Source organism: Emys orbicularis, chromosome 1 (assembly GCF_028017835.1).
Source record: "Emys orbicularis isolate rEmyOrb1 chromosome 1, rEmyOrb1.hap1, whole genome shotgun sequence".
Classification (NCBI taxonomy): Eukaryota; Metazoa; Chordata; order Testudines; family Emydidae; genus Emys; species Emys orbicularis.
In genome coordinates, this window is record NC_088683.1 from 173,573,901 (window position 1) to 173,598,070 (window position 24,170).

A 24,170-nucleotide genomic window follows, 5' to 3' on the forward strand; every position below is an offset into this window, starting at 1 on the left:
CTTCTGGGATGATTTCATATCCAATGTGATATCTGAAAATGAAGCTGGGGTGGGGCTTTATTAGTGGGAATCTCTCCATGAAGAACCTCTTTTAAAATAATTATGGTCCAGCTGTTTGCCCTCTGATTCATAGGATTTTTTTTTTAAGTATGGACCATGGTAACTTTATTGTAGTGGTTTAATTTTCAAATGTGAGGACTGGGACCATATTCCTGATCTTAGTAACCCGGTGATATTACAGCTAGGGCTGGGTCAAATTTTCCATTGAAACTGCTTTTCAAAGGAAAACCAGATGTTTAACTAAACAAACTTTTGCAGCAAGTGTCTGCTTGCATAGAAACCTTGGGGTGTTTTGCCAAAAAAATTTCAGTTCTTTCAGTTTCTCAATGCAAGTTTTTGTTGGGTCAAAATAGTCCAGTTCTGACCAGTTCTAATGACCGGGTTAGCTATGTTGGGTGAACCTAGTTAAAACACTGCTGGAGACTCGCATGGTTTTGAGGATTGGAGTAAGGCCTTGGAATATACTGAAGCTGTGATAACTGGGACCCCCCACCCCAAAATTACTACAGTTGTCTGTTCTGATTACATGGGGACAGGTTTAGCCAGTCAGGGACCCACAAGTCCTACTGTATGACTTTCGCTGTCTATTCAGTGAGCTCCAAAAGCTTCTGCCTACCCAGAGAGCGCACACATTCTGAGAACTGATTTTGCTAAAGTTTTTACAGGCTTCTAAAAATAGATGTCTTCTTGTTAATGTTTCTGTGTGTGAAAACACCACTGGAAGAATTCCACATACTGTGATAAGCTGTAAAAAATTTCCACAAGGGACTGTTTTAAAAAAATACTCCTGCTTCAGCACCTCATTGTGCGTCCCATCAGAAGTAGTCACTGGCAGGTCATCCTGTGTGGGTGAGAGGAGACAGTCTCTCCTGGCTTTGGGAGCAGGTGGTCAAGTATGGAGCTGGTTTCTTCGCTACGGAGGTGTGTTGGGTGCGGAGTGGGGCTCCCTTGTGTTGAAGGAAGCTGAGGTATGGAGCAGGTCTCTGCTAGCTAGTAGGGGGGAATCAGATGTCTAATAAACCTCCTGCTGTGTGCGCACTCTGGCAGGCCCTTTCTTGCTGTGGGAGTGTTAGCAGGCATGTGGCAAATGAACCACATGCACTCCTATTGGCCCTGACAAAATGCAGGAAGTCTCTGCTCCTAGTAGTAGGGGAACAGAACTGGGGAGCTTGGTCAACAATGCACTTGCACAAGCTCCCTTCCACTTACCTGTGTGAACATGGTTTGGGGTTTTACAACGAACGCTTTGCATAGCTGTTCTTATGCCATTTAAAAAGCCATACACCTCTCTCCATGTGCTGCTGGAGCAGAATCTCCTTCATCTGTCAGAAGTACTTTAATTTTGCTTTGCATGGTAGCTTTATTGCACCAAAGTCCCTCACAGAAACACAGGAACAAGTTTTCCCATTCTTTACAGCAGATGGTTGTGGTGCACACAGACATCAGTTAATGTCCATTAGTTCCTTGAATTCTCATGAGAAGTGGACTGATTAACTTCTCTGCTACCTTCTGTATTGAATATACTCTTATCTGTTTGTACAGCATCTAGCACAATGGGGTTCCGGTCCTGTTGTGATAACGGGGCCTAGAAATTTACCCTAATTGTAAGCTCAAATGTAAAAAGTGAGGTGTAAGTTCATAAGATGTCACAGTAACTTGTAATGATAAATGGTGATGCAGGGGAAAAGGTACGAAACAGAGACTGACTGAATTGTGTCAAACAAAAAGGCCGACTGATATAACTCAAGGACAGTGTTAAGATCATACCTGGAGTTGAGGGACTGGAGATCAGTGAATAAAAATTGGTGTGTCAGAAACTAGGCCTAATTGGTGGACAAAATAATAAGGATGGGGAATTCTACCCATCGCTCCCTTTTGAGGTTCTTAAAGAGACTTTGGCTACTAGAGCAAACTTTGCCATTATGGCTGCCATCCCACCATCTCTTGACACCTCCTGGACCTTCGTCATCCTGAGAAATATCCTGGCCAGAGGGGGACCCCCATGACATCCCCATCAATACTGGCTTTAGCTAAATCCCAAACACTACCTGAGATGTGAGACTTTGCCCCCTTTCCTCCACCTTCCCACCTAAATATGTCCTTTTCCTTCCCTACCTTCTTTCATCTCTTGACTATCTCTCTCCCTTTTCCTTCTGTCTAATAAGTGTCTGGCTTAGCTGGCCAAACTGTGTATTCTGTAACACTGCTGTAAGCCTGTGATTAGAAAGTGACAACTAAAAGCAGTGCCCTAAAAGGCCCAATGCTGTTAGAAGTTTGCCAGGTCTCAAAGTAAGACTATGTCCTGTCCTGGCATTTTTCAAGCAGTGGGGTTGCAAGTGAATGTTAACACCAGTCTTTCTTTTTTCTGTATCTTTAATAAAAGGTTAAAATTATTAACGGTGTGTATGACATCGTATTAAGCCGGCTGAGGTCTCTAAATACCAAACCTTGTTTAAAAGTGTTTACATAACCCAGTCACTGTCCAACATTAAACACCTGTGGCCCAGATATTAAATCTAAATTAATACAACAGAACTATCATAATAAACAGAATGAATAAAATGTAACTTCTAGTTCCAGCCTACAAATCAGTCCTTATCAGACAGTGCCTCAAATCCAATAATTCATCTGATCCTTCCTCGAGTTTAGTAGGTGTTAACCAAAGTTGTTTTTGAAACAGTTCTGCTCTTGGCTATGCTTGCAAAATAAAGGTGTTCAGCATCAATTCAACTGCTTCCATTGCTATCATCTCTTGATAATGATGGGTATTTTGCCAGTGTAGATAAGGCCTTAAAGCTGACAGATTATTCCTCATGATAAACTGTTAGTTTGGGGAACTTTTCCTTTATTACTGTCAAATTCTAGACCAGCCTCAGTGCTTAAATGTTGCTCAGAATTTTTTCCACTTTCAAAAGCTTACTCTATTTTTAAAATGAGTCTAAAAGGCTGATGGATGGCATTCTTTTATTATTTATATTTTTAAATATACACACTAAATATAAATATTGTTTTATGGCAGTGTCTACAGATCATGTGCAGTCTCTGTGGCATCTTTTGATGAAAGATGCCATAGAAATGCAGGTGGATGGGCTGGCTTAAGTGTTTCTTGGCATCTATGGGCAATTTAGCTTTCTCAGATTCAGTAAGTGGCATCTAGGCAGAAATCCAGAGAAGCTGTTTGCCAAGATGGCAGCTTAAACTAGATGTGCACCCAAGGCAGTTCTCCACCTTTCATTCAGTCCACTTGTTTAAAGACTTTGCTTTCAAAGGGAAAAGCCCTTGAATATTAATAGTTGATGTGGGCTTGGTGTTTGCTTGCCAGGTAACTTATTTTTTCCCTGGTACCCTTTCTCTCAAAACATCCAGTTCCTCCTTTATCCTTCTGACTGTTTGCTGCCTTCTCCTTAGGAATCAGAGGGCAGCTGGAATGCTACATTTTTATGAGGACATGGGGACCACTTAGGCTGGTCACCAGAAGACCATTTGGAGAACTTCTTTCCACCAGTTCGCTTGTCGTGTCTATACCAAACATACTTTCAATGTAACATTTCCTTAATATTTTCAAAAACTTTTCATGGTGAAGTTTTTGGGTTCCAGTATTTATTTTGCCACGAACAGAACTATAATCTAGTTCCAGTTTGAATTATTTCACACTAACAGAAAGAGCAAAACAGAGTAAGTCTCCACGAGACAGCACATGTAACGCACTGCATCAGCTCTACCTCTCAGAATGGCATCTGCCCTTGCTGGCAGGAAGACTGCTAGAAAGTTAAAGGTGCAATACAAACTAGTCACCTCTCATAGCTACCTGCACTACACCCAGCTCATAAAAAATCTCCCTAAATGGTTAGATTCTGTTTCAGATTTTGGTCCTGTTATATTTTCCAAACCCTTCTACTGTACATGCAGTGGAATGTTTCAGATGCTATCACGAGGGAGAAGAATTGTTGTTCTTAACCTCTGAGGATAGGACAACAAGCAATGGGCTTAAATTGCAGCAAGGGAGGTTTAGGTTGGACATTAGGAAAACCTTCCTAACCGTCAGAGTGGTTAAGCACTGGAATAAATTGCCTAGGGAGGTTGTGGAATCTCCATCATTGGAGATTTTTAAGAGCAGGTTGGACAAACACCTGTCAGGGATGGTCTAGATAATATTTTAACGTTTTTAGAAGGCCTCTTTCTATAATATATAACTAAACTATTGTATGTAAAGTAAATAAGGTTTTAAAAATATTTAAGAAGCTTCATTTAAAATTAAATTAGAATGTAGAGCCCCCCGGACTGGTGGCCAAGACCTGGGCAGTGTGAGTGCCAGTGCCATAAGTTGCCTATCCCTGGTCTAGATAATACTAAGGCCTGGTCTACACTAGGAGTTTATGTCGAATTTAGCACCGTTACATCGGATTAACTCTGCACCCGTCCACACCACAAAGCTATTTAGTTCGACATAGAGGTCTCTTAAATTCGACTTCTGTACTCCTCCCCAACGAGGGGAGTAGCGCTAAATTCGACATGGCCATGTCGAATTAGGCTAGGTGTGGATGGAAATCAACGGTAATAGCTCCGGGAGCTATCCCACAGTGCACCACTCTGTTGACGCTCTGGACAGCAGTCCGAGCTCGGATGCTCTGACCAGCCACACAGGAAAAGCCCCGGGAAAATTTGAATTCCTTTTCCTGTCTGGGCAGTTTGAATCTCATTTCCTGTTTGGACATCGTGGCGAGCTCAGCAGCACTGGCAACGATGCAGAGCTCTCCAGCAGAGATGGCCATGCAATCTCAGAATAGAAAGAGGGCCCCAGCATGGACTGATCGGGAAGTCTTGGATCTGATCGCTGTGTGGGGCGATGAGTCCGTGCTTTCCGAGCTGCGATTGAAAAGACGGAATGCAAAGATCTACGAGAAGATCTCTAAAGCCATGGCAGAGAGAGGATACAGCCGGGATGCAACGCAGTGCTGCGTGAAAATCAAGGAGCTGAGACAAGGCTACCAGAAGACCAAAGAGGCAAACGGACGCTCCGGATCCCAGCCCCAGAAATCCCGTTTCTACGAGGCACTGCATTCCATCCTAGGTGCGGCCGCCACCACTACCCCACCACTGACCGTGGACTCTGAGGATGGGATATTGTCGACGGCCGGTTCCTCGGACGTGTTAGATGAGGAAGGAGATGAGGAGGACGAGGCAGTCGACAGCGCTTACAACGCTGATTTCCCCGACAGCCAGGATCTCTTCATCACCCTTACAGAGATCCCCTACCAACCATCCCCAGGCGTTAACCCGGACACAGAATCAGGGGAAGGATCAGTCAGTAAGTGTTTTAAACATGTAAACATTTATTTTTAACAGAAAAGGAATATTAACAATATTAACAATGGGTTTTTCATGATTACTTTGCCTTGGCGCTTAACGTTTCAGTCCTTGGCAGTGCAACTACTGAAAAAAAATCTAACAATGTCCGGTTTAGCATGATTGTTTTGCCCTAGGCGCTCTACTGTTTAGTCCCTGCCAGTGCAGCTACAGTAAAATCCGGTCTATATGTCCGGGGATAGAGCAGATATCCTCCTGGGACATCTCCACGAAGCTCTCCTGGAGGTAATTGGAAAGCCTTTGCATCAGGTTCCTGGGGAGAGCGGCCTTATTGGGTCCTCCGTGGTAGGAAACGTTTCCGCGCCAGGAGACAATCAAGTACTCTGGGATCATTGCCTTGCAGAGCATGGCGGCATACGGCCCTGGTTTTTGCAGGCTTTCCCGAAGCATCCTTTCTTTCTCGGTCTCTGAAATCCTCATCAGAGTGATGTCGCTCATGGTGACCTGCTTTGAATTAGGTAGGGGAATGTTAGTATTGGGACTGCTTGCCTGTTCCTTTACAGAACTGTAACCGGCGGTTTACAGCCACGTGGTGGAGGCGGGAGAGGAGCAGCATACAGGGATCTTTCCCTGGGACAGCCGCGAGGGGGTGGGACAGGGGCAGAGTTCATGCTTGACGGATTGCTGGCAGCAGGGACTGGCATTGCTTTGAATGTGAAAGGAGGCCATTGCTATTATTAAAGTTTTAAGCAGCCACAAGTCTACGGCTTACCATGTCAGCCTGTTACCCAAATTCCGCTGTCCTGTCCCGCTTGTCTGATCTGCACTGCAAGACCCCAGGCACTGAATGCGAAGGCCGAAAATTCGACCTTGTCCTGAGTGCGCATGTGATCGGTGCTGTGCATGGTCTTGTTCACAGAGAAAGACTATGTTCTTTGTTCACCCAAAAATTTATCTTTCTGAGGAATTCACTCCCTTTTCCCCATCCCACAGCTGCGACTGTCTCCCGAACTACCCTGGCCTCACACTCCCAGAGGCTAGCGCAGATTAGGCGTAGGAAGAAGAGGACACGGGAGGACATGTTCTTGGAACTTATGGGCTGCTCCTGAGCCCAGGCAGCCCAGCAGACCCAGTGGAAGGAGAACTTTGTCCCAAATCCACTGATCACACATGGAACGGGAGGAGAGGTGGCGGCAGGAAGACCAGCAGGCGACTCAAACGCTGCTTGGACTAATAAGGGAGCAAACGGACATGATCCGGCGCCTTGTGGATGTTCTGCAGGACTGGAGGCAGGAGGACAGAGCCCCGCTGCAGTCTATCTCTAACCGCCCTCCCCCGCCACAAAGTCCCATACCCCCCTCACCCAAAGTCCCAAGAAGGAGGGGCGGCAGAGTCCGTGAAAACTCTCACTCCACCCCTGCAGACTGCTCAAGTACCAGAAGGCTCTCATTCCCCAAAATTTGATAAGTCCTTTCCTTCCCGCCTCACCCAAGCCCCCGTCCCAGTTTCATCCCCCAGTTTCATGGGTAGTTGCTAATAAAAAATACGTTTCTGTTAATTACTGTTTCCATCATGTTCTTTTAGAGGAGAGTCTGTTTGAAGGGGGGGAAGGGGGTTGGTAATTGGGCAGGACAGTCACCTTTACCAGGGTACAGACGCGGGGGCAGGTTCAACAGCAGGGCACACACACATTGCATTCACTAGTTACCCTGGTCAGTCTGGGAGGTGGTTTTCATGTTCTGTGGGGTGGGGGGGGCTATGTGACTTTGTGGCGGGGGAGGGCAGTTAGAGATCTTATGCAGCGGTCCTTATCCTGGATCACAGAGCCACGCAGCAGGGGATCTGTAACCGTCCTCCCACTGCCACAAAGTCACATAGCCCCCACACACAGAGTCCCGAACAGGAGGGGTGGCAGGCTCCGTTGAAACAACCAGTCCACCAGTGCGGAGCCTGTCATTCCTCGAGTTTAGAAGCGTCCTTTGCATCACTACACTACACCCGCTCCCCACCACAGTCTGCGTCCCAGGTTCAACACTTTACCGCGAAAACAGTAATAAAGAAAACGGTGTTCATTAACAAATTTCAAGTGATTTTATTTTTAAACGTGTGTTGGAAGGGGGGGAACGGGGTGAACGGGGTATGTAACTGGAGAGGATAGTGAACATTTACTGGGTAAAGAAACGGGGGCAGGTTCAGCTTCTCTGTAAACAAACTTAATAGTCACAGGTTACCCTGCTCACTCAGGAACCTAGCTTTCAAAGCCTCCCGGATGCACAGCGCGTCTCGCTGGGCTCTTCTAATCGCCCGGCTGTCTGGCTGGGCGTAATCAGCAGCCAGGCTATTTGCCTCAACCTCCCACTCCGCCATAAAGGTCTCCCCCTTGCTCTCACACAGATTGTGGAGCACACAGCAAGCTGCTATAACAATGGGGATATTGGTTTCGCTGAGATCAGAGCAAGTCAGTAAGGTTCTCCATCTCCCCTTGAGACGTCCAAAAGCACACTCCACCACCATTCTGCACTTGCTCAGCCGGTAGTTGAAGAGTTCTTTTTCAGTGTCCAGGGCGCCTGTATAGGGCTTCATGAGCCAGGGCATTAGCGGGTAGGCTGGGTCCCCGAGGATGACTATAGGCATCTCCACATCCCCAAGAGTTATTTTGTGGTCCGGGAAGTAAATACCTTCCTGCAGCCGTCTAAACAGACCAGAGTTCCTGAAAACACGAGCGTCATGAACCTTGCCCGGCCATCCGACGTTGATGTTTGTAAAATGTCCCCTATGGTCCACCAGTGCTTGCAGCACCATTGAAAAGTAGCCCTTTCGGTTAATGTACTGGCTGGCCTGGTGGTCCGGTCCCAGGATAGGGATGTGAGTTCCATCTATAGCCCCACCGCAGTTTGGGAATCCCTCGCGGCGAAGCCATCTATGATGACCTCCACGTTTCCCAGGGTCACTACCTTTGAGAGCAGTAGCTCAACGATTGCGTTGGCTACTTGCATCACAACAACCCCCACGGTAGATTTGCCCACGCCAAAGTGGTTCGTGACTGACCGGTAGCTGTCCGGCGTTGCAAGCTTCCAGAGGGCTATGGCCACTCGCTTCTGGACACTCAGGGCTGCTCGCATCCGGGTGTCCTTGCGCTTCAGGGCAGGGGACAGCAACTCATAAAGTTCCAGGAAAGTCCCCTTCCGCATGCGAAAGTTTCGCAGCCACTGTGATTCATCCCAGACCTGCAGCACTATGCGGTCCCACCAGTCCGTGCTTGTTTCCCGGGCCCAGAATCGCCGTTCCACAACATCAACATGACCCATTGCCACCATGATGTCCTCGGCGCGGGGTCCTGTGCTTTGTTACAGGTCTGTGCCACTCTCAGAATTCAGGTCCTCACCGCGCTGCTGTAGCCTCCTCGCCCGATTTCTCAGCATCTGCCTCTGGGAAAGGTGGATGATAAGGTGCAAGGTGTTGATAACGGCCATAACTGCAGCGATGGTCGCAGCGGGCTCCATGCTCGTAGTGCTGTGGCGTCCGCGCTGTCACTGACCAGAAAAGTGCGCGAACTGATTTCCTGCCGGCGCTTTCAGGGAGGGAGGGCGGGAGTGACGGTTGGATGACGACAGTTACCCAAAACCACCCTTGACACATTTTTTTCCCCAGAAGGCATTGGGGGCTCGACCCAGAATTCCAATGGGCAGCGGGGACTGCGGGAACTGTGGGATAGCTGCCCACAGTGCACCGCTTCCAATGTCGACGCTTGCCCCGTTAGTGTGGACTCACAAAGTCGAATTACTGTCCTTAGTGTGGACACACACGTTCGACTTGGTAATATCGATTCCACATATTCGATTTAAGTAAAATCGAACTACTCTCGTAGTGTAGACATACCCTTAGTCCTGCCATGAGTGCAGGGGACTGGACTAGATGACCTCTCGAGGTCCCTTCCAGTCCTATGATTCTATGATCAATACATTGGGGACTTAGGGAGCCGCCTGTTGCTATTAAGTTTTCTTTTGCAAATGGTACTAGTCAAACTGACAAGGAGAAGGCTAGGCGTAGTAAAATTATACTAAGATTTGAGAAAGCAGCTCTCTCTCCCTACCCCAGTCAACCCATGATGCTGAGCTTTTCATTTCCCCCCAGCAGTTTCAATAGGGAAAAAAATATTTCTGGAACGTAAAAACCTAATTGCCAGGTGGCGATGCTTCTGGACATAGCAACAAATGCAGTGAGAGTGCTGTATTCCATGTTAAGAATTATGTTCCAATGAAGATGAATGCTTCCATGTATCTTCTGGGTCAGCAGTTTAACACAGTTGCCATAGTTTCCTCATTTCTACCTTAAATTTGGAGTCAAGTATCAGGGGGTAGCCGTGTTAGTCTGTATCTACAAAAACAACAAGGAGTCTGGTGGCACCTTAAAGACTAACAGATTTATTTGTGCATAAGCTTTCGTGGGTAAAAACCTCACTTCTTCAGATGCATAGAGACTCCTTAAATCTGGAGTGTTAACATTTTTAGTTCACTTTATCCATTAAAGCCTGTTCCTGCAGTGATGGGAGCTTTGTGTAGATGGTTTATGATGATTTCCGTTTCCCTCCATTGTCCCCTTGGTGCCTGAGCACTTTGGCTGCACACCGAATCACCGTACCCTGTCTGAAATCATGGGCTTACTGAAATCTTAGGTTCAAATCCCAGTAGCAGTGTTGCCAACTCTCATGATTTTATCATGAGTCTTGGGATTTTTGGTGTATATGTTCAAGCCCCAGCTCCTGGAGTCAAGAGACTACAGGCAAAAATCTCAGTATTCATTAAAGAAAATTAAGTTTCTAGCTCTCACTCCTGCAGGAAACAGCTTGAAGGCATGCAGTGAGAGCCTAAGGGCTCAGAACCTATAATGCAAAAATCCTGAATGTGTTATTTAAATAAAGTCTCATAATTTTTAAGTCAGTCCCATAATTTTTTTGAATGCTTGAGGTTGGCAATAGTGCAGTAGGTTCGATTTTCCCCCTTTGTAGTTCAGTGGGAAGTAAATTGATTTATGTAGCTTATTGTGCAATTGTTTTTCAGATGAGACCTATTCTCCCCCCTCCCCTAAAAAAAAAAGCCTCATCTGATCTGAGGGATAACATCACACTTCTCATTTGCCCTTGTCTCCTAGGCTAAAATATGTTAGGCAATTACACTGTATACCAGGTGGCTGCACTTCGGCGATGTTGTACTTAAATAGTATGTGAAGCACTTTAGTGGAAAAGCAGCTTTTTAACTAACGTTATCATCACTCATTTTTAGGTACTGTGGTTACTACATTGATCACCAAACAGTTTTCCACGTTGCAAGCTCTGTAGTTAACATTGAGCTTCAGTGTAGTTCCAAGCTTTCAGAGCAGCCGCTTCTGGTGGAATATGGCAGCTACAACATCAGCCAACGTAAGATGGTTTTCAATTTTTTTCTGTGCATGTTTATAAAATCCCTTTTTGAATTAAAATATTTACCACAAGTTTAGTTTTATTAAGATTCATGACAAATGAGTTTTGGATTTCGTGAGAAACTGTGAATTAACTTGAGAATAAATATTTCAAGGAAATCCGGTTTATTCACTAACCTTAAGTAAAAGACTTTAAACCTAAATTAAGTCAATGACCTACTCTGAAATTTGTTAACTGGTTCAGTGATCTAAAATGTCAGTTAAATTTGCCATTCTGTCACTTCCCCACCCCCACCCAAACCCATTGTTAATGCATGTCTCTGCTATGTTACTTTGCTGCTGCTGCTCCAGTCAAACAGTGCACCAATTAACAAACTCTGCCCATACAGTTTTTTCTATGAGTTTACATACTCTGCCATGCAGCAATCATAACTAAAGAGCCAGCTATGAACAGCAGAAGTTGTAGGTAGTTGGTGTGAAAACATAAGGAATATTTATTGGGCAGCATAACAAGAAAATATGTATTTGGGGGAGGGGGAAATACATGAGGATATAATAGGAAAAAATCCTAACTGAGATATGTTTAATTGAGGGGGACTGTGTGTATAAATCTTATACTCTACACTTTCTTATGCCCATCTTCTACATTGGAACTGGACTGGTCCATACTGCAGTGACATTTGCATTTGAAATGCATAAACAGAAATGGGAGTCAGAAAGGAATTGAATTTTAAAAAAAAGAATCAGGCCATTCTTGATTCTGTGGTGAAAGTTGAGTGAAGAGTAGGGTGTAAGAGTATGGCTAACATTAAATGCTTTCCAATAAGTTAAGATGGCAGTAATAACACAGCTAACAATATTTTTTAACATATTTTACTTTGTTTCCTTACAATATTTTAATGGCGTTACGTTCATGTTGTGAATTACAAATATTTGGAAGCAGAGAATTTATAGATTATCCATTTTGCCTTCAGCGTGTCCAGCCGAGTACTTCAAATGTTCCACTGGCCTATGCATTGAGCAGGCTCAGCGTTGTGATGGCATAAATGACTGCTTTGATGAAAGCGATGAACTCTTTTGTGGTTAGTATTTGCTTATCATTTTGCAAATGGAAACCCAAAGAATGTGTTAATATTTTTTCTGTTGGAATTTAAAGAAGAGAGTACTAGAAAACTTGAGATTTCCAGCCTGTTTTTGTAGGCCTAAGATAAATTCAGATTTGGTTGCTTAAACAAATGTGAAAAATTTGTGAGCCTTGATTTATTTGCTACAGACAAGATGGTGATACTAAAGAGCCAGGGGATAAAGGTCAATCAGTTATCCAAAAATAACTGAAACAAGTCATGTTTATTTTCCTCCGGAGGATGACGTTGTTAAATTAAAACATTCTATGTCCTACCTGCTTCCTCATTCTCTTCATTTTAGCAATGCAACTTTATTCTAAATGCATATTAATGGGTGCTGATGGGGACAGGCTATATAGTGGGTTAGTGCACTAACCTTCAGGCATTAAGGATCCATTATCTGAAGACTATAGTGGAAGGGATGGCTGAACATCAGATTGGAAATAACCAGTTACAGTTAAAATCAATAGGGTGTAAATTGCGTGGGCCCTTTTTAAAGACACCATAATAGAGGCTCAACTTCAATGTATACCCCAAATTAAGAAAAACAGTAAAAGAACTAAAAAAGAGCCACCGTGGCTTAACAACCATGTAAAAGAAGCAGTGAGAGATAAAAAGACTTCCTTTAAAAAGTGGAAGTCAAATCCTAGTGAGGCAAATAGAAAGGAGCACAAACACTGCCAACTTAAGTGCAAGAGTGTAATAAGAAAAGCCAAAGAGGAGTTTGAAGAACGGCTAGCCAAAAACTCCAAAGGTAATAACAAAATGTTTTTTAAGTACATCAGAAGCAGGAAGCCTGCTAAACAACCAGTGGGGCCCCTTGATGATGAAAATACAAAAGGAGCGCTTAAAGATGATAAAGTCATTGCGGAGAAACTAAATGGATTCTTTGCTTCAGTCTTCACGGCTGAGGATGTTAGGGAGATTCCCAAACCTGAGCTGGCTTTTGTAGGTGACAAATCTGAGGAACTGTCACAGATTGAAGTATCACTAGAGGAGGTTTTGGAATTAATTGATAAACTCAACATTAACAAGTCACCGGGACCAGATGGCATTCACCCAAGAGTTCTGAAAGAACTCAAATGTGAAGTTGCGGAACTATTAACTAAGGTTTGTAACCTGTCCTTTAAATCGGCTTCGGTACCCAATGACTGGAAGTTAGCTAATGTAACGCCAATATTTAAAAAGGGCTCTAGGGGTGATCCCGGCAATTACAGACCGGTAAGTCTAACGTCGGTACCGGGCAAATTAGTTGAAACAATAGTAAAGAACAAAATTGTCAGACACATAGAAAAACATAAACTCTTGAGCAATAGTCAACATGGTTTCTGTAAAGGGAAATCGTGTCTTACTAATCTATTAGAGTTCTTTGAAGGGGTCAACAAACATGTGGACAAGGGGGATCCGGTGGACATAGTGTACTTAGATTTCCAGAAAGCCTTTGACAAGGTCCCTCACCAAAGGCTCTTACGTAAATTAAGCTGTCATGGGATAAAAGGGAAGGTCCTTTCATGGATTGAGAACTGGTTAAAGGACAGGGAACAAAGGGTAGGAATTAATGGTAAATTCTCAGAATGGAGAGGGGTAACTAGTGGTGTTCCCCAAGGGTCAGTCCTAGGACCTATCCTATTCAATTTATTCATAAATGATCTGGAGAAAGGGGTAAACAGTGAGGTGGCAAAGTTTGCAGATGATACTAAACTACTCAAGATAGTTAAGACCAAAGCAGATTGTGAAGAACTTCAAAAAGATCTCACAAAACTAAGTGATTGGGCAACAAAATGGCAAATGAAATTTAATGTGGATAAATGTAAAGTAATGCACATTGGAAAAAATAACCCCAACTATACATACAACATGATGGGGGCTAATTTAGCTACAACGAGTCAGGAAAAAGATCTTGGCGTCATCGTGGATAGTTCTCTAAAGATGTCCACGCAGTGTGCAGAGGCGGTCAAAAAAGCAAACAGGATGTTAGGAATCATTAAAAAGGGGATAGAGAATAAGACTGAGAATATATTATTGCCCTTATATAAATCCATGGTTCGCCCACATCTCGAATACTGTGTACAGATGTGGTCTCCTCACCTCAAAAAAGATATTCTAGCACTAGAAAAGGTTCAGAAAAGAGCAACTAAAATTATTAAGGGTTTAGAGAGGGTCCCATATGAGGAAAGATTAAAGAGGCTAGGACTCTTCAGTTTGGAAAAGAGAAGACTAAGGGGGGACATGATAGAGGTATATAAAATCATGAGTGATGTTGAGAAAGTGGATAAGGAAAAGTTATTTACTTATTCCCATAATACAAGAACTAGGGGTCACCAAAAGAAATTAATAGGCAGCAGGTTTAAAACAAATAAAAGGAAGTTCTTCTTCACGCAGCGCACAGTCAACTTGTGGAACTCCTTACTGAGGAGGTTGTGAAGGCTAGGACTATAACAATGTTTAGAAGGGGACTGGATAAATTCATGGTGGCTAAGTCCATAAATGGCTATTAGCCAGGATGGGTAAGAATGGTGTCCCTAGCCTCTGTTCGTCAGAGGATGGAGATGGATGGCAGGAGAGAGATCACTTGATCATTGCCTGTTAGGTTCACTCCCTCTGGGGCACCTGGCATTGGCCACTGTCGGTAGACAGATACTGGGCTAGATGGACCTTTGGTCTGACCCAGTACGGCCTTTCTTATGTTCTTATGTTCTTATGTGTACTGTATTAATTGAGATGGAATATACAGGCCCAAAGAGTTGACTATGCTTCTGAAACCGTGCAGCTTTAAACAGTGTTAAACAAGGTTTGGGGTTTGGTATATCGAGACCTCAGCCTGCTTAGTGCCATGATAACACATGATTAAAAATCCTTTAAACTTTTTTATTAAAGAGAAAGAAAAGAAGGAAAAATAGTTACAGCATTTGAAATGTAAAGTATTAAGACTTTAATTTTAATAATATTGCTTGTTCCCTTTCTCTCTAGCTAGAGAGAGGCTTTAGAAGGAAAATGCTCTTATTTGACAGTCTCTTAGATGGTATTAACGATGTTAATATCTGTCCTTTTGGGGGGAAAGAGAAGAAATTAGTTGTGATTGGCTGGAGCTGTTTGTTCTTGTTAAAATCCAATCTCATTTCATCTCAAGTGGTGATTGGGATTCAGGTGGAGCCAGAGGAGGTGGCAATGTTATCTAGGTTCCTCTCTCTGGCCCAGTCTGGTCAGGACATTTTTCAGATTAGGTTGACAAAGGTCTGGTGTCCCAGGAGATGGTGGGGTGGCAACCATGATGACTTCTCCCCAAAGTCGTCTCCTTTAAGGAGCCCCAAAGCAGCAATGGATGGAATAGCCCATCCTCTCGTTGTTTTGGCCACCAACTAGGCTTAGTTTCCAACACACTAATATTGATTCACTAATATCCTGTTCCATACTTTCCTTGTTGTACAGGCATGATCATAACACAGTCCTTGAGTTATCTCAGGAGGCCTTTTTGGTTGGACTAATTCAGTCTTTCTGTTTCCCTTTTGTATCTTTTCGTATCACCATTTGTTGTTAGAGGTTATTGTGACATCTTATGAATTTACACTCAATTTTTACAGGTGAGATCACAATTAGGATACATTTGTGGGCTCAATAATTACAACAGATGTGGATTTAATTTCTGAATCTGTCACTGACTAGTTTTGTGACCTTGGGTAATTTACTTAGTGTTCTTCTCTTTGGTTTCCTCATGCATAAGACAGTAATAATACTTACCTTTGTAAAGTACCTGGTGATAGAGGAAGATGTATAAATCTTTTAGATGGTGGCAGCGGTGGTATTAATAGAACTATACACAGCCCTCCAAATTTAGCCACGATATTTGCATTGCTGATCTCCTGCTTTCTTCCTACTCTAGCTGTGCCCAAAGAGAACTGTAATGCCAGCTTCTTGATGCAGTATACTTCACTTGCCTGCAATGGAATACATGACTGTGAGGATGGCAGAGATGAGCAGAACTGCACCAAAAGTATGGTTACTTTTTGGTCAAGTATGTTTCCTCTCCATCACTTACCCAACTCTAGTTGGAATATCTGGCCCAAATGAGTTACTCTAAAGGGGCATAGTCAAGCTCTAACATGAATATCCTTAGACAATTGTTCTTGTGTAGGCCTGAAACGATGCTTAGCTTCTTGAGATGCTTGTAAAAAAGCCCAACAAACCTCTGAGGCTGCTCTTAGGACTAAATGCCTGTAAAGAGCTATGTAAGAGATAAGTCTTATTAGGAATCAGACGTGCATAGTTTTGTTTGAGGAACAGATATTTCGCAGAACAGCAAGACACCAAAAGACCAAAATGGAGGAAATGCTACAAAAATGTTTTTTTCAGGCTAGCCATGTTTTAGGCCTATTTAACTTTTATTCTAGCCATGTGAAATTTCATAGGATATTTCTGAGTTGGCAAGAAACAAGTATTTTGTTTATTTAATGTGACCCAAGAAGGAATAGGAAAAGATATGAAGGACACAGAGGTTGGAATACTCCTTATCTAAAATATGATTATTAAAGCTTCCCTTATTGAGTTGCTATGGTTAACTTACGCTGTTGTAATAAAAGCATTGACGTCTTTGCTAATGACTTTCATTTTTTTCCAGTCTACACTTAGGCCTTGCCTATACTTACAGCATAACTGCTGGTTAGGAGCATGGGGAAAAAACCCAAAAAACCCCACACCTCCCAATGTAGCTATGTCTCCAAAAGCCTTATTGGAGATGCTGCTTATACCAGAAAAAATTTCTTTTGCTAGTATAGCTTACTCTGTTCAGTTTTTGCCAGTACAAGCTGAATATCTAATAGGGTTTTTTTGTAGTGGGCAGGGCCGGCTCCAGGTTTTTTGCCACCCCAAGCAAAAAAAAAAAAAAAAAGGGGCCCCTTGAAAAGTGCCTAGAGCCGGCCTGGTAGTGGGGGTTCGGCCAACCCTTTAAGTGGAGACAATTTCTTAGTCCAAGCTGCTGGATTGACAGTCCAGAAGTATATGGTTCCTTTTTGTTTCCTGTTTCAGGTATTCCTTGTGCCAACCATACTTTCAAGTGCAGAGATAATATTTGCATTAGAAAGCAAAATGCAAAGTGTGATGGGACAGCGGACTGTCTTGATGGAAGTGATGAAAGTAATTGCAGTAAGTCTCTCTCAAATATTAATCTTCAAATTTTAGCTTTTTATATTTAAATTAAATTTTTTCCTATTTAAAGTACATACACTTTCTACTCAGTGGTAAGTGTGTTCAGAATGTGTTTAATACATTGATAATAAGTTGAAGCTTGGAAATCAGGTGATATTGGATCTGATTTGTGTTGTTATGGAATTTCCTTGTTTTTTTAGCGTTAGAGTTAAGGCTCCTCACAACACAAACTTTTGTGTGCGTGTGCTTTTAATGTTCAGGTTTAAAATAGATTCTTGTCTGTGGGGCTAGAGAGCAGGGCGAGTTGCAGAGTGAAGTTGGGTAGCCAGTCAAAGAATCAGATCTATTCTAGTTAAAATTTTGTCAAGACTGCACAGAGTTTTTTAATTGGTGCCCCAGCTTCCTCAGTCACTTATTTAGAGGATATTGTTCCTGTTACATGATGATCAAATCCTATTAAGAGGAAGGATGCTTCAGCAAACCATCGGTGATTTGTATTTTCCTGAGGATCATGGTAGATTCGGAAGAAGAAGGGATAGCCGCCAAGGATAAACTGTAACTTTTCAAGATAACTTAAAATCTAACTTTTTTACTATGAGCTGTGTGCTAATGAAAGATGCATGGCTGACATCACAGGATAACAGTCCTCTATGCACAGAAAAAAGTACAGCATGGAATATAGTGATTAAACCAATGGAATAATATCTGCCTGAATTTGCAGCTGGTATTAGACAAATCGCTCTGAGAAGTGTAACCTGCCGCTTTTAAGGTCAAGTGTTAATCAGCACCATTTGGAACTTAAGTGGCAACATGAACTATTTTAATGCGGATCAAAGCATGAAAAAAGAGATGCTCTATACTGAAGATCTGTGCCATCTAAGTGACATCTGTTTATTTCATTTATTGTATTGCTCTTCCATTACTTAGTGTAGGCTCCCTTTCTTTGGCAGGGAACGTTCCATGTTAGGTTAGTACTGTGCCTACAACAGTGCTGTGATTGGGATCCGAGGTGCTACTGCAATACATGTAATCAATAATAATAAAAATCTTATGTTGGCATGATGAGAAGGTAGAATCTTGGCTCATAATAGAGGTGGTGAAATGCTTAGAAACATTAACAGTCGTCAATGGAAGAACTGGGATGAGAGCTCATGGTATATGGATTTGTAGTTTAGTGCAACGTCTTCTAGATAACAGGGCCTTGGGGGGAGATCTTTCTCCCTTGTATCCTAAGTCACATGATGTGTGGAGCTTTTCATGTCATTGTGAGACTGCCAGTAGCAGGGGCCAAAATTGTTGTATTCATAAATTTACAGGAGCTGGCAACAGTGATTTCAGACTCCAGGTTATTGACCACTCCATGTGTAGTCTGTGTGAAATAAACAAACTTTTTCGGCCCCAATCCATTCCTGAGTGGATAGGTATTCAAGTCATAAACCCCACACTGTGGCTGCCACTCAACTGCTGCTTTCTTCACAGTTTCAAGAGAAGGGCAACAATTAGAGTAGTTCAGTAATGCAGTGTAGCTCCTCCACAAGGGATGCCTCCAGCTCAGGTTCAGGCACACGAGAGGGGGGTAGGAATGGTATCTGTCCCCCCCCCCCGTCTAGTTTATATATTGAAACCCACCCACAGTAAATTTATTCTCCCAACATCTCTGCGAGGTAAGGAAGGGTTATCTCCGCTTTGCAGATGGTGAATTGAGGCACAGAGAGTGAGTGACTGGCTCACAATTGCTCCGGAAGTCTGTGGCAAAGCTAGGAAGAGACCCCAGAACTCCCCAGTCTGGTGCAGTAACCACAAGACCATCTTTTCTTTCCATGAATAGGCAAGATAAATCTAGGACCTCCTGTCTCCAGGGTTTTCAGTTCAGAGCCTTTCAGTGAAATGCATTTCAAAATGCCTTTGTTGAAGAAGATAGTGGGGAGAAGGATTCTTTCTTCCTCCATTTGGGAAGCATCCTTGCACATGATGGGTGCTAGTGTCATAGAAATAATACATTTACCAATCTTCTTTTAAAGGCTGCGGCAGCAGTAAAATCAGCGATATCTACCATCGAATCATAGGAGGCTCTGATGCACAAGAAGGTGAATGGCCCTGGCAAGTCAGCCTCCATTTTGTTGGAGTTGCTTATTGTGGGGCATCGGTGATCTCTAGGGAATGGCTTCTGTCGGCAGCTCATTGTTTTCAAGGAAACAGGTAAACAATGACATCCACTTAATCAGGGCTGCCCGGGGGGGGGGGTGTCGCAATTTGCCCCGGGCCCCACAGGGGCCCCCACGAGAATATAGTATTCTATAGTATTTCACCTTTTTTTTTTATGGAAGGGGCCCCCAAAATTGCTTTGCCCCAGGCCCCCTGAATCCTCTGGGCGGCCCTGCACTTAATGCACCTGAAGCATTTTCAGTACCTCTGAATGTGGTGGTTTCTGGTAGATATGGCACAGGGTGAGTTAACTGAACACTGTCACTTGATTTCAGTTCATTTAATACTATGAATTAAATAATGAGGGGCTTTAACCAGTATCCCCTGCACTTCACATATACAGAAATCCTAATGATGTGTGTGTGGGGGGGGTGTTCAGTTTTCAAATTTACCTTTCATTTCATATAGTCTAAATTAAGTTTTGGTGGCGTGTTGGGTACGTACACCGCGTGCCCTCACAGCATGATTATAAATAATAGCGTAGACGGTGAGGCTCTGCTTAGGCGGGAAAAGCCATGCCAGAACCTTGTGCTATATACCCTATGCAGCTTTCTACACGCCCAAGCAGGGCCTCTCCTGTCCACTGTCCAACCTTTAGCAGTCTAGTGTCTTGCTGCCTCCCCACTATCAGAGCCACATGTAGCTACCTACACACCACAGTGTGGACACAGCCCGCTTTTCACTGTAGTGTGTAAGTACACATACCCTATATGGTGCCACCAGTGTAGAAAAGGCCTTAGATGCAGGTATCCACAAGGTAGTATTACTAACAATGTGCTGCTAACAGCAAGTTAGACGCCTTTACAGGGAGGTGTGAGAACAAGGTCCTTGTCCCAAAGAATTACTGTGTAGGTAAGACAACAAGGAAACTTAAAAAGGGAATTGGAAGCTGCAGCAAAAGCATTTTGGGTAAAACGTGATACCAGCATGTATTCTATTAGTTCCATATTTTGTGGTTTTGGTTTTCTTCTTTTGGGTTTAAAAATTGCCATTTTATAATTCAACACCAGGGTTTTCCTGGGCATTGTGTCCTGAAGATGTTTCCAAGAGTTTATCTTGAAGATTGATTGTACATTAATCCATTGTCAATTAGGCTATCCGATCCTCGAACTTGGACTGCGCACTTAGGCATGCGCACTCAAGGGAATGCCAAGTTTGTGTCTGCGGTGAGAAGAATCATCGTTCACGAATACTATAACAGCAGAAACTATGACTATGATGTTGCACTGCTACAGCTAAGCATGCCATGGCCTGACACAATGAAACACGTCATTCAGCCGATCTGCATACCTCCACTTTCACATAAAACACACAGTGGCGAGAAGTGCTGGATAACAGGCTGGGGTCAAAGGCAAGAAGCAAGTGAGCTCCTACTTTCATTCACTCATAGGGCCAAACTAAGTTCTGTCGTATCTCCATTGACTCGAGTGACATTGTACTGGCTCACTCCAAGGTTGAATTTGACTTGTGTCTAGTTAGTCTTCACTCTTTCCTGCATTAAGAAGGACTACACTCAAATGGGGGGATGGGGCAGGATTCCTTATTGCCTACTGCCCTGTAGTGTGTTTGTTCTGTTCTTCCTGTCTCAAGGGGTTAAGCTGCTAGGGAGGTTAACTCCAGACCCTAAGATGGTTAGTTCTGATGGTAACTTGACATCCTGCTTGGAGAACTCAATTGGCTAGAGTTTCTATAGACCCAGGTAGAACTAAAAATCTCATGTGCTCATGTAGTTTGGATTAAACTCGCATGGAACTAATCTTTGTATGGTGTTAGGAGAATGTACATTTTAAAAGAAAGGAACTTAATTGTTTAACACAAGTTGTATTGAACTTACATTTGTATTGAACAACACATTATCTTCATGGGTTGCATTGAAATAATTGTCTAGATCTGGAGCAACAGAAGTTAAACTGTTAGGCAGGGAACAGACGCACTAACTGTCAAATACATGAGCAGTATTTTTCAAGTCTATTAAATCAGGTTGGCTTTCTTTCAATATGTTTTCCAGATAACCAGGGTTCAGCAATTCTGCAGAAAGCGGAGGTAGAAATTGTTGACCAAACATTGTGTCATTCCACATATGGGATTATCACAGCCCGGATGCTATGTGCGGGGGTAATGTCTGGGATGAAAGATGGCTGCAAAGTAGGTGGTGTTTTGTTTTGTTTTTTATATACAGCTCAAATTAAATCATTATCTTTGATCTTTCATTGTTGCATTATAAGTGGTAAAGAACTACAGGCTAACATTTTATCAATGGTTAACTGTCTTGATGTATGTATAGTTCTGCTCTGAAAAACAGCTGTGCAAAAAACCTCTTTATCAGCAGATCTGCCATCTGTGTGCTGACTTCACTAGCATTAAATGTGTTGGCAGTGGTGGGAAAGGAAATATTATTACTCTGGTTAGTACTACAAAACCAACACAGCAAAGAAGAAGCTGAGACCTACTTCTTTGTGTGCATCAATAGCACTGTTTACTAAGTTTCAGTTACAGGGCCAATGGGCCACACAAATGCAAGTCAGGATCACAGAGTCTCAGGATAAATACTGCCTTCAAACAGATGAAGACTTAAAAGAAAGCGTGAACCTGGCCTGACTCTTGGATGCCAGGTTGAGATTACAAGGTTGACAGCTGAAGTGCTAGCAAGCAAGCAAGCAAGCATAATTTTACAAGTGAATAGCATACTTGATGTGGAGTCACTGAGAGGCAATAAACATGGAATTCAGTAATGCCATTTGTACAATCACTTTGCTCGGTCACTAAGCTGAGTATATCTGCTCTTTTAAAACTTGAGGGCCAGAATCTGAGTGTTTTTAAATCCTGTCCTGGCCAGGATGGAAGTGGGACTGATCCATAATCCTGTCCTGTCCTTTTGCTAGTGTTGGAAAGTGATAGAAAAAAAAATTATTTAAGGCCTTGCTTACATAAGGAATTTGCCCCAATCCACCAATCAGGAGTTAACACTACTGCAGCTATGTGTGTGGGTGGGTGATCAAACATACTCAAGGAAAGCCACAAGTTGCAGCATTGATGCCTTGTCCTATTGAAAACTGGAGTAAGCACCACTGGTGCAAATTGTAGCTGTCTGGTTTTTGTGATTCTTAGATCTAGTCAAAACTTGGAATTTCCAAATTGGGACAAAAAAAAAGGTTGAAATTTCTGAACTTTTGTTTTGGTAACATTGAAATGACCTTATCAAAATCTTTGATTTTGACTTCTTTTTTATTAGTGTATTGTATAAGAAAAAATTCCAAACAGTGAAGTTGAAACACAACATTTAAATTGTTTCCTTCAAAATATTGGATGAATTCAGTACACGTCTGTGAAACATATTGATTTAGCCAAATCAGCTTTTCTCTTGGACAGTTTTTTACCAGCTCTAGTAATTACCCTGATGGAGCTTTGTTGATTAGCTCCCAGTTGCCCGATGTGGGGTAAATTCTCAAAGCAGAAGAGACTTGAATCATAATGTTGACTTTAGATTTGTATCATGAATGTGGGGGAACTATACCACGGATCATTTATTTCTATGAAATTTTGCAAATAGTACTGTTACCAGAGTATCCTAGTGATGAAGAGAATACTGCTACTGGGTTGTCTTTTATAGCATCATAGTTGCCTTGTGCTTTATAAGGGTTACTATAGTTCACAGCAAATTTCTTTATTATACTCCCCTATTTTCAAATGCTTTATTATTTGTCCATACACATTTTCTTCATTCTGAAGCCTGTTAAACTGTACAGTGTCATAGAAAGGGAGAAACACAATTTAAAACAAATATGCTTGGCTATCTCTCACTCAGGAGCTCCACATTTTTTCTATTTGTATTTGACTTAAAGGTCCAGTCCTGTTCCCATTTAAATGCTTTTTCATATTTTATTTTGGAGCTAAACAAGCTATTTGTGGAATGTTATTGTTGAACTATTCGTGTAGGGCCTGATTTTTGCTCCTCAGATGCATGCATGTAGCTGCTGGTATGATAGAAGATAATGGGACATGTGCATATATTAGAGGGCAGAATTTGGTCTTTGTTCTAAGTAGCAAGGATGATATTGAATTCTAAAATGTATTGCATTAAATCCATTAATAAAGATAATACTTTCCAATAGCAAATGTAGGTACCCCTAGTTTTGGCAAAAAAATAAAATAAAAAAAAAAGCCTCTATAGAACTCTAAAATCATATCCAGTGCATGTTAGATGACAGCAATATTAAACACATAATAGTATAGGTGATACAAATGGATAAGTATGATCTACACTGTATTTAATTGAATTTATTTTTTTTATTCCTAATCAGACCTAATGGGCCAAGTTTTTCTGTCATTAAGCAAAACTTACACTGAGCTCCATGGAGTGTTGCCCAAGTATATACTGTGGAATTTTGCCCAGGTTTTATTACTCTTTACCATAGAATATCTAAACTAAAATATTATTTTCTTAGGGTGATTCTGGAGGACCCCTGTCATGTCGAAGCAACGGTGATGGAAAGTGGTTTTTGACTGGCATTGTTAGCTGGGGTTATGGCTGTGGAAGACCAAATTTCCCTGGTGTATACACAAGGGTGTCAAAGTTTTCTCCGTGGATTCACAGATATGTGCCTTTGGTTTTGTAATCTGGAAATGGTCAAATGGCAACAAAAAGTATATTGTATCTGGATTATCTCCATTAAAATCATATTAATAAACAGTTGGTGGATGTTCAATTTTTTTGCATGCATCAGAGATCACACAGATGCCTTAGCTTCAAAATGTCCACACATTCTATTTACTGAAATAGAGAATACAGGGCATCTGTTCAGATGGAGGGTGAGATTGTATTTTGCATGTCTGGAAAGCCTAGTGCAAGGGATGTTTAAGGTAGACCACAGGTATGCTAGGACAAATAACTGTCAACTTTTCAAAACAATTATG

General features: G+C 42.5%; 1 protein-coding gene across 1 annotated transcript in view; it reads left to right on the plus strand.

Moving 5' to 3' along the window:
• TMPRSS7 (transmembrane serine protease 7) overlaps positions 1-23,872 on the plus strand; it is a 42,603-nt gene extending 18,731 nt beyond the window's left edge. The window contains exons 8-15 of the mRNA XM_065423198.1: positions 10,650-10,786; positions 11,760-11,867; positions 15,790-15,900; positions 16,932-17,048; positions 19,073-19,250; positions 20,350-20,618; positions 21,265-21,401; positions 23,702-23,872. Coding sequence (XP_065279270.1) covers positions 10,650-10,786; positions 11,760-11,867; positions 15,790-15,900; positions 16,932-17,048; positions 19,073-19,250; positions 20,350-20,618; positions 21,265-21,401; positions 23,702-23,872 — 1,228 coding nt within the window. The remainder of the gene's footprint in view (positions 1-10,649; positions 10,787-11,759; positions 11,868-15,789; positions 15,901-16,931; positions 17,049-19,072; positions 19,251-20,349; positions 20,619-21,264; positions 21,402-23,701) is intronic.
• Positions 23,873-24,170: the final 298 nt, after the last annotated feature.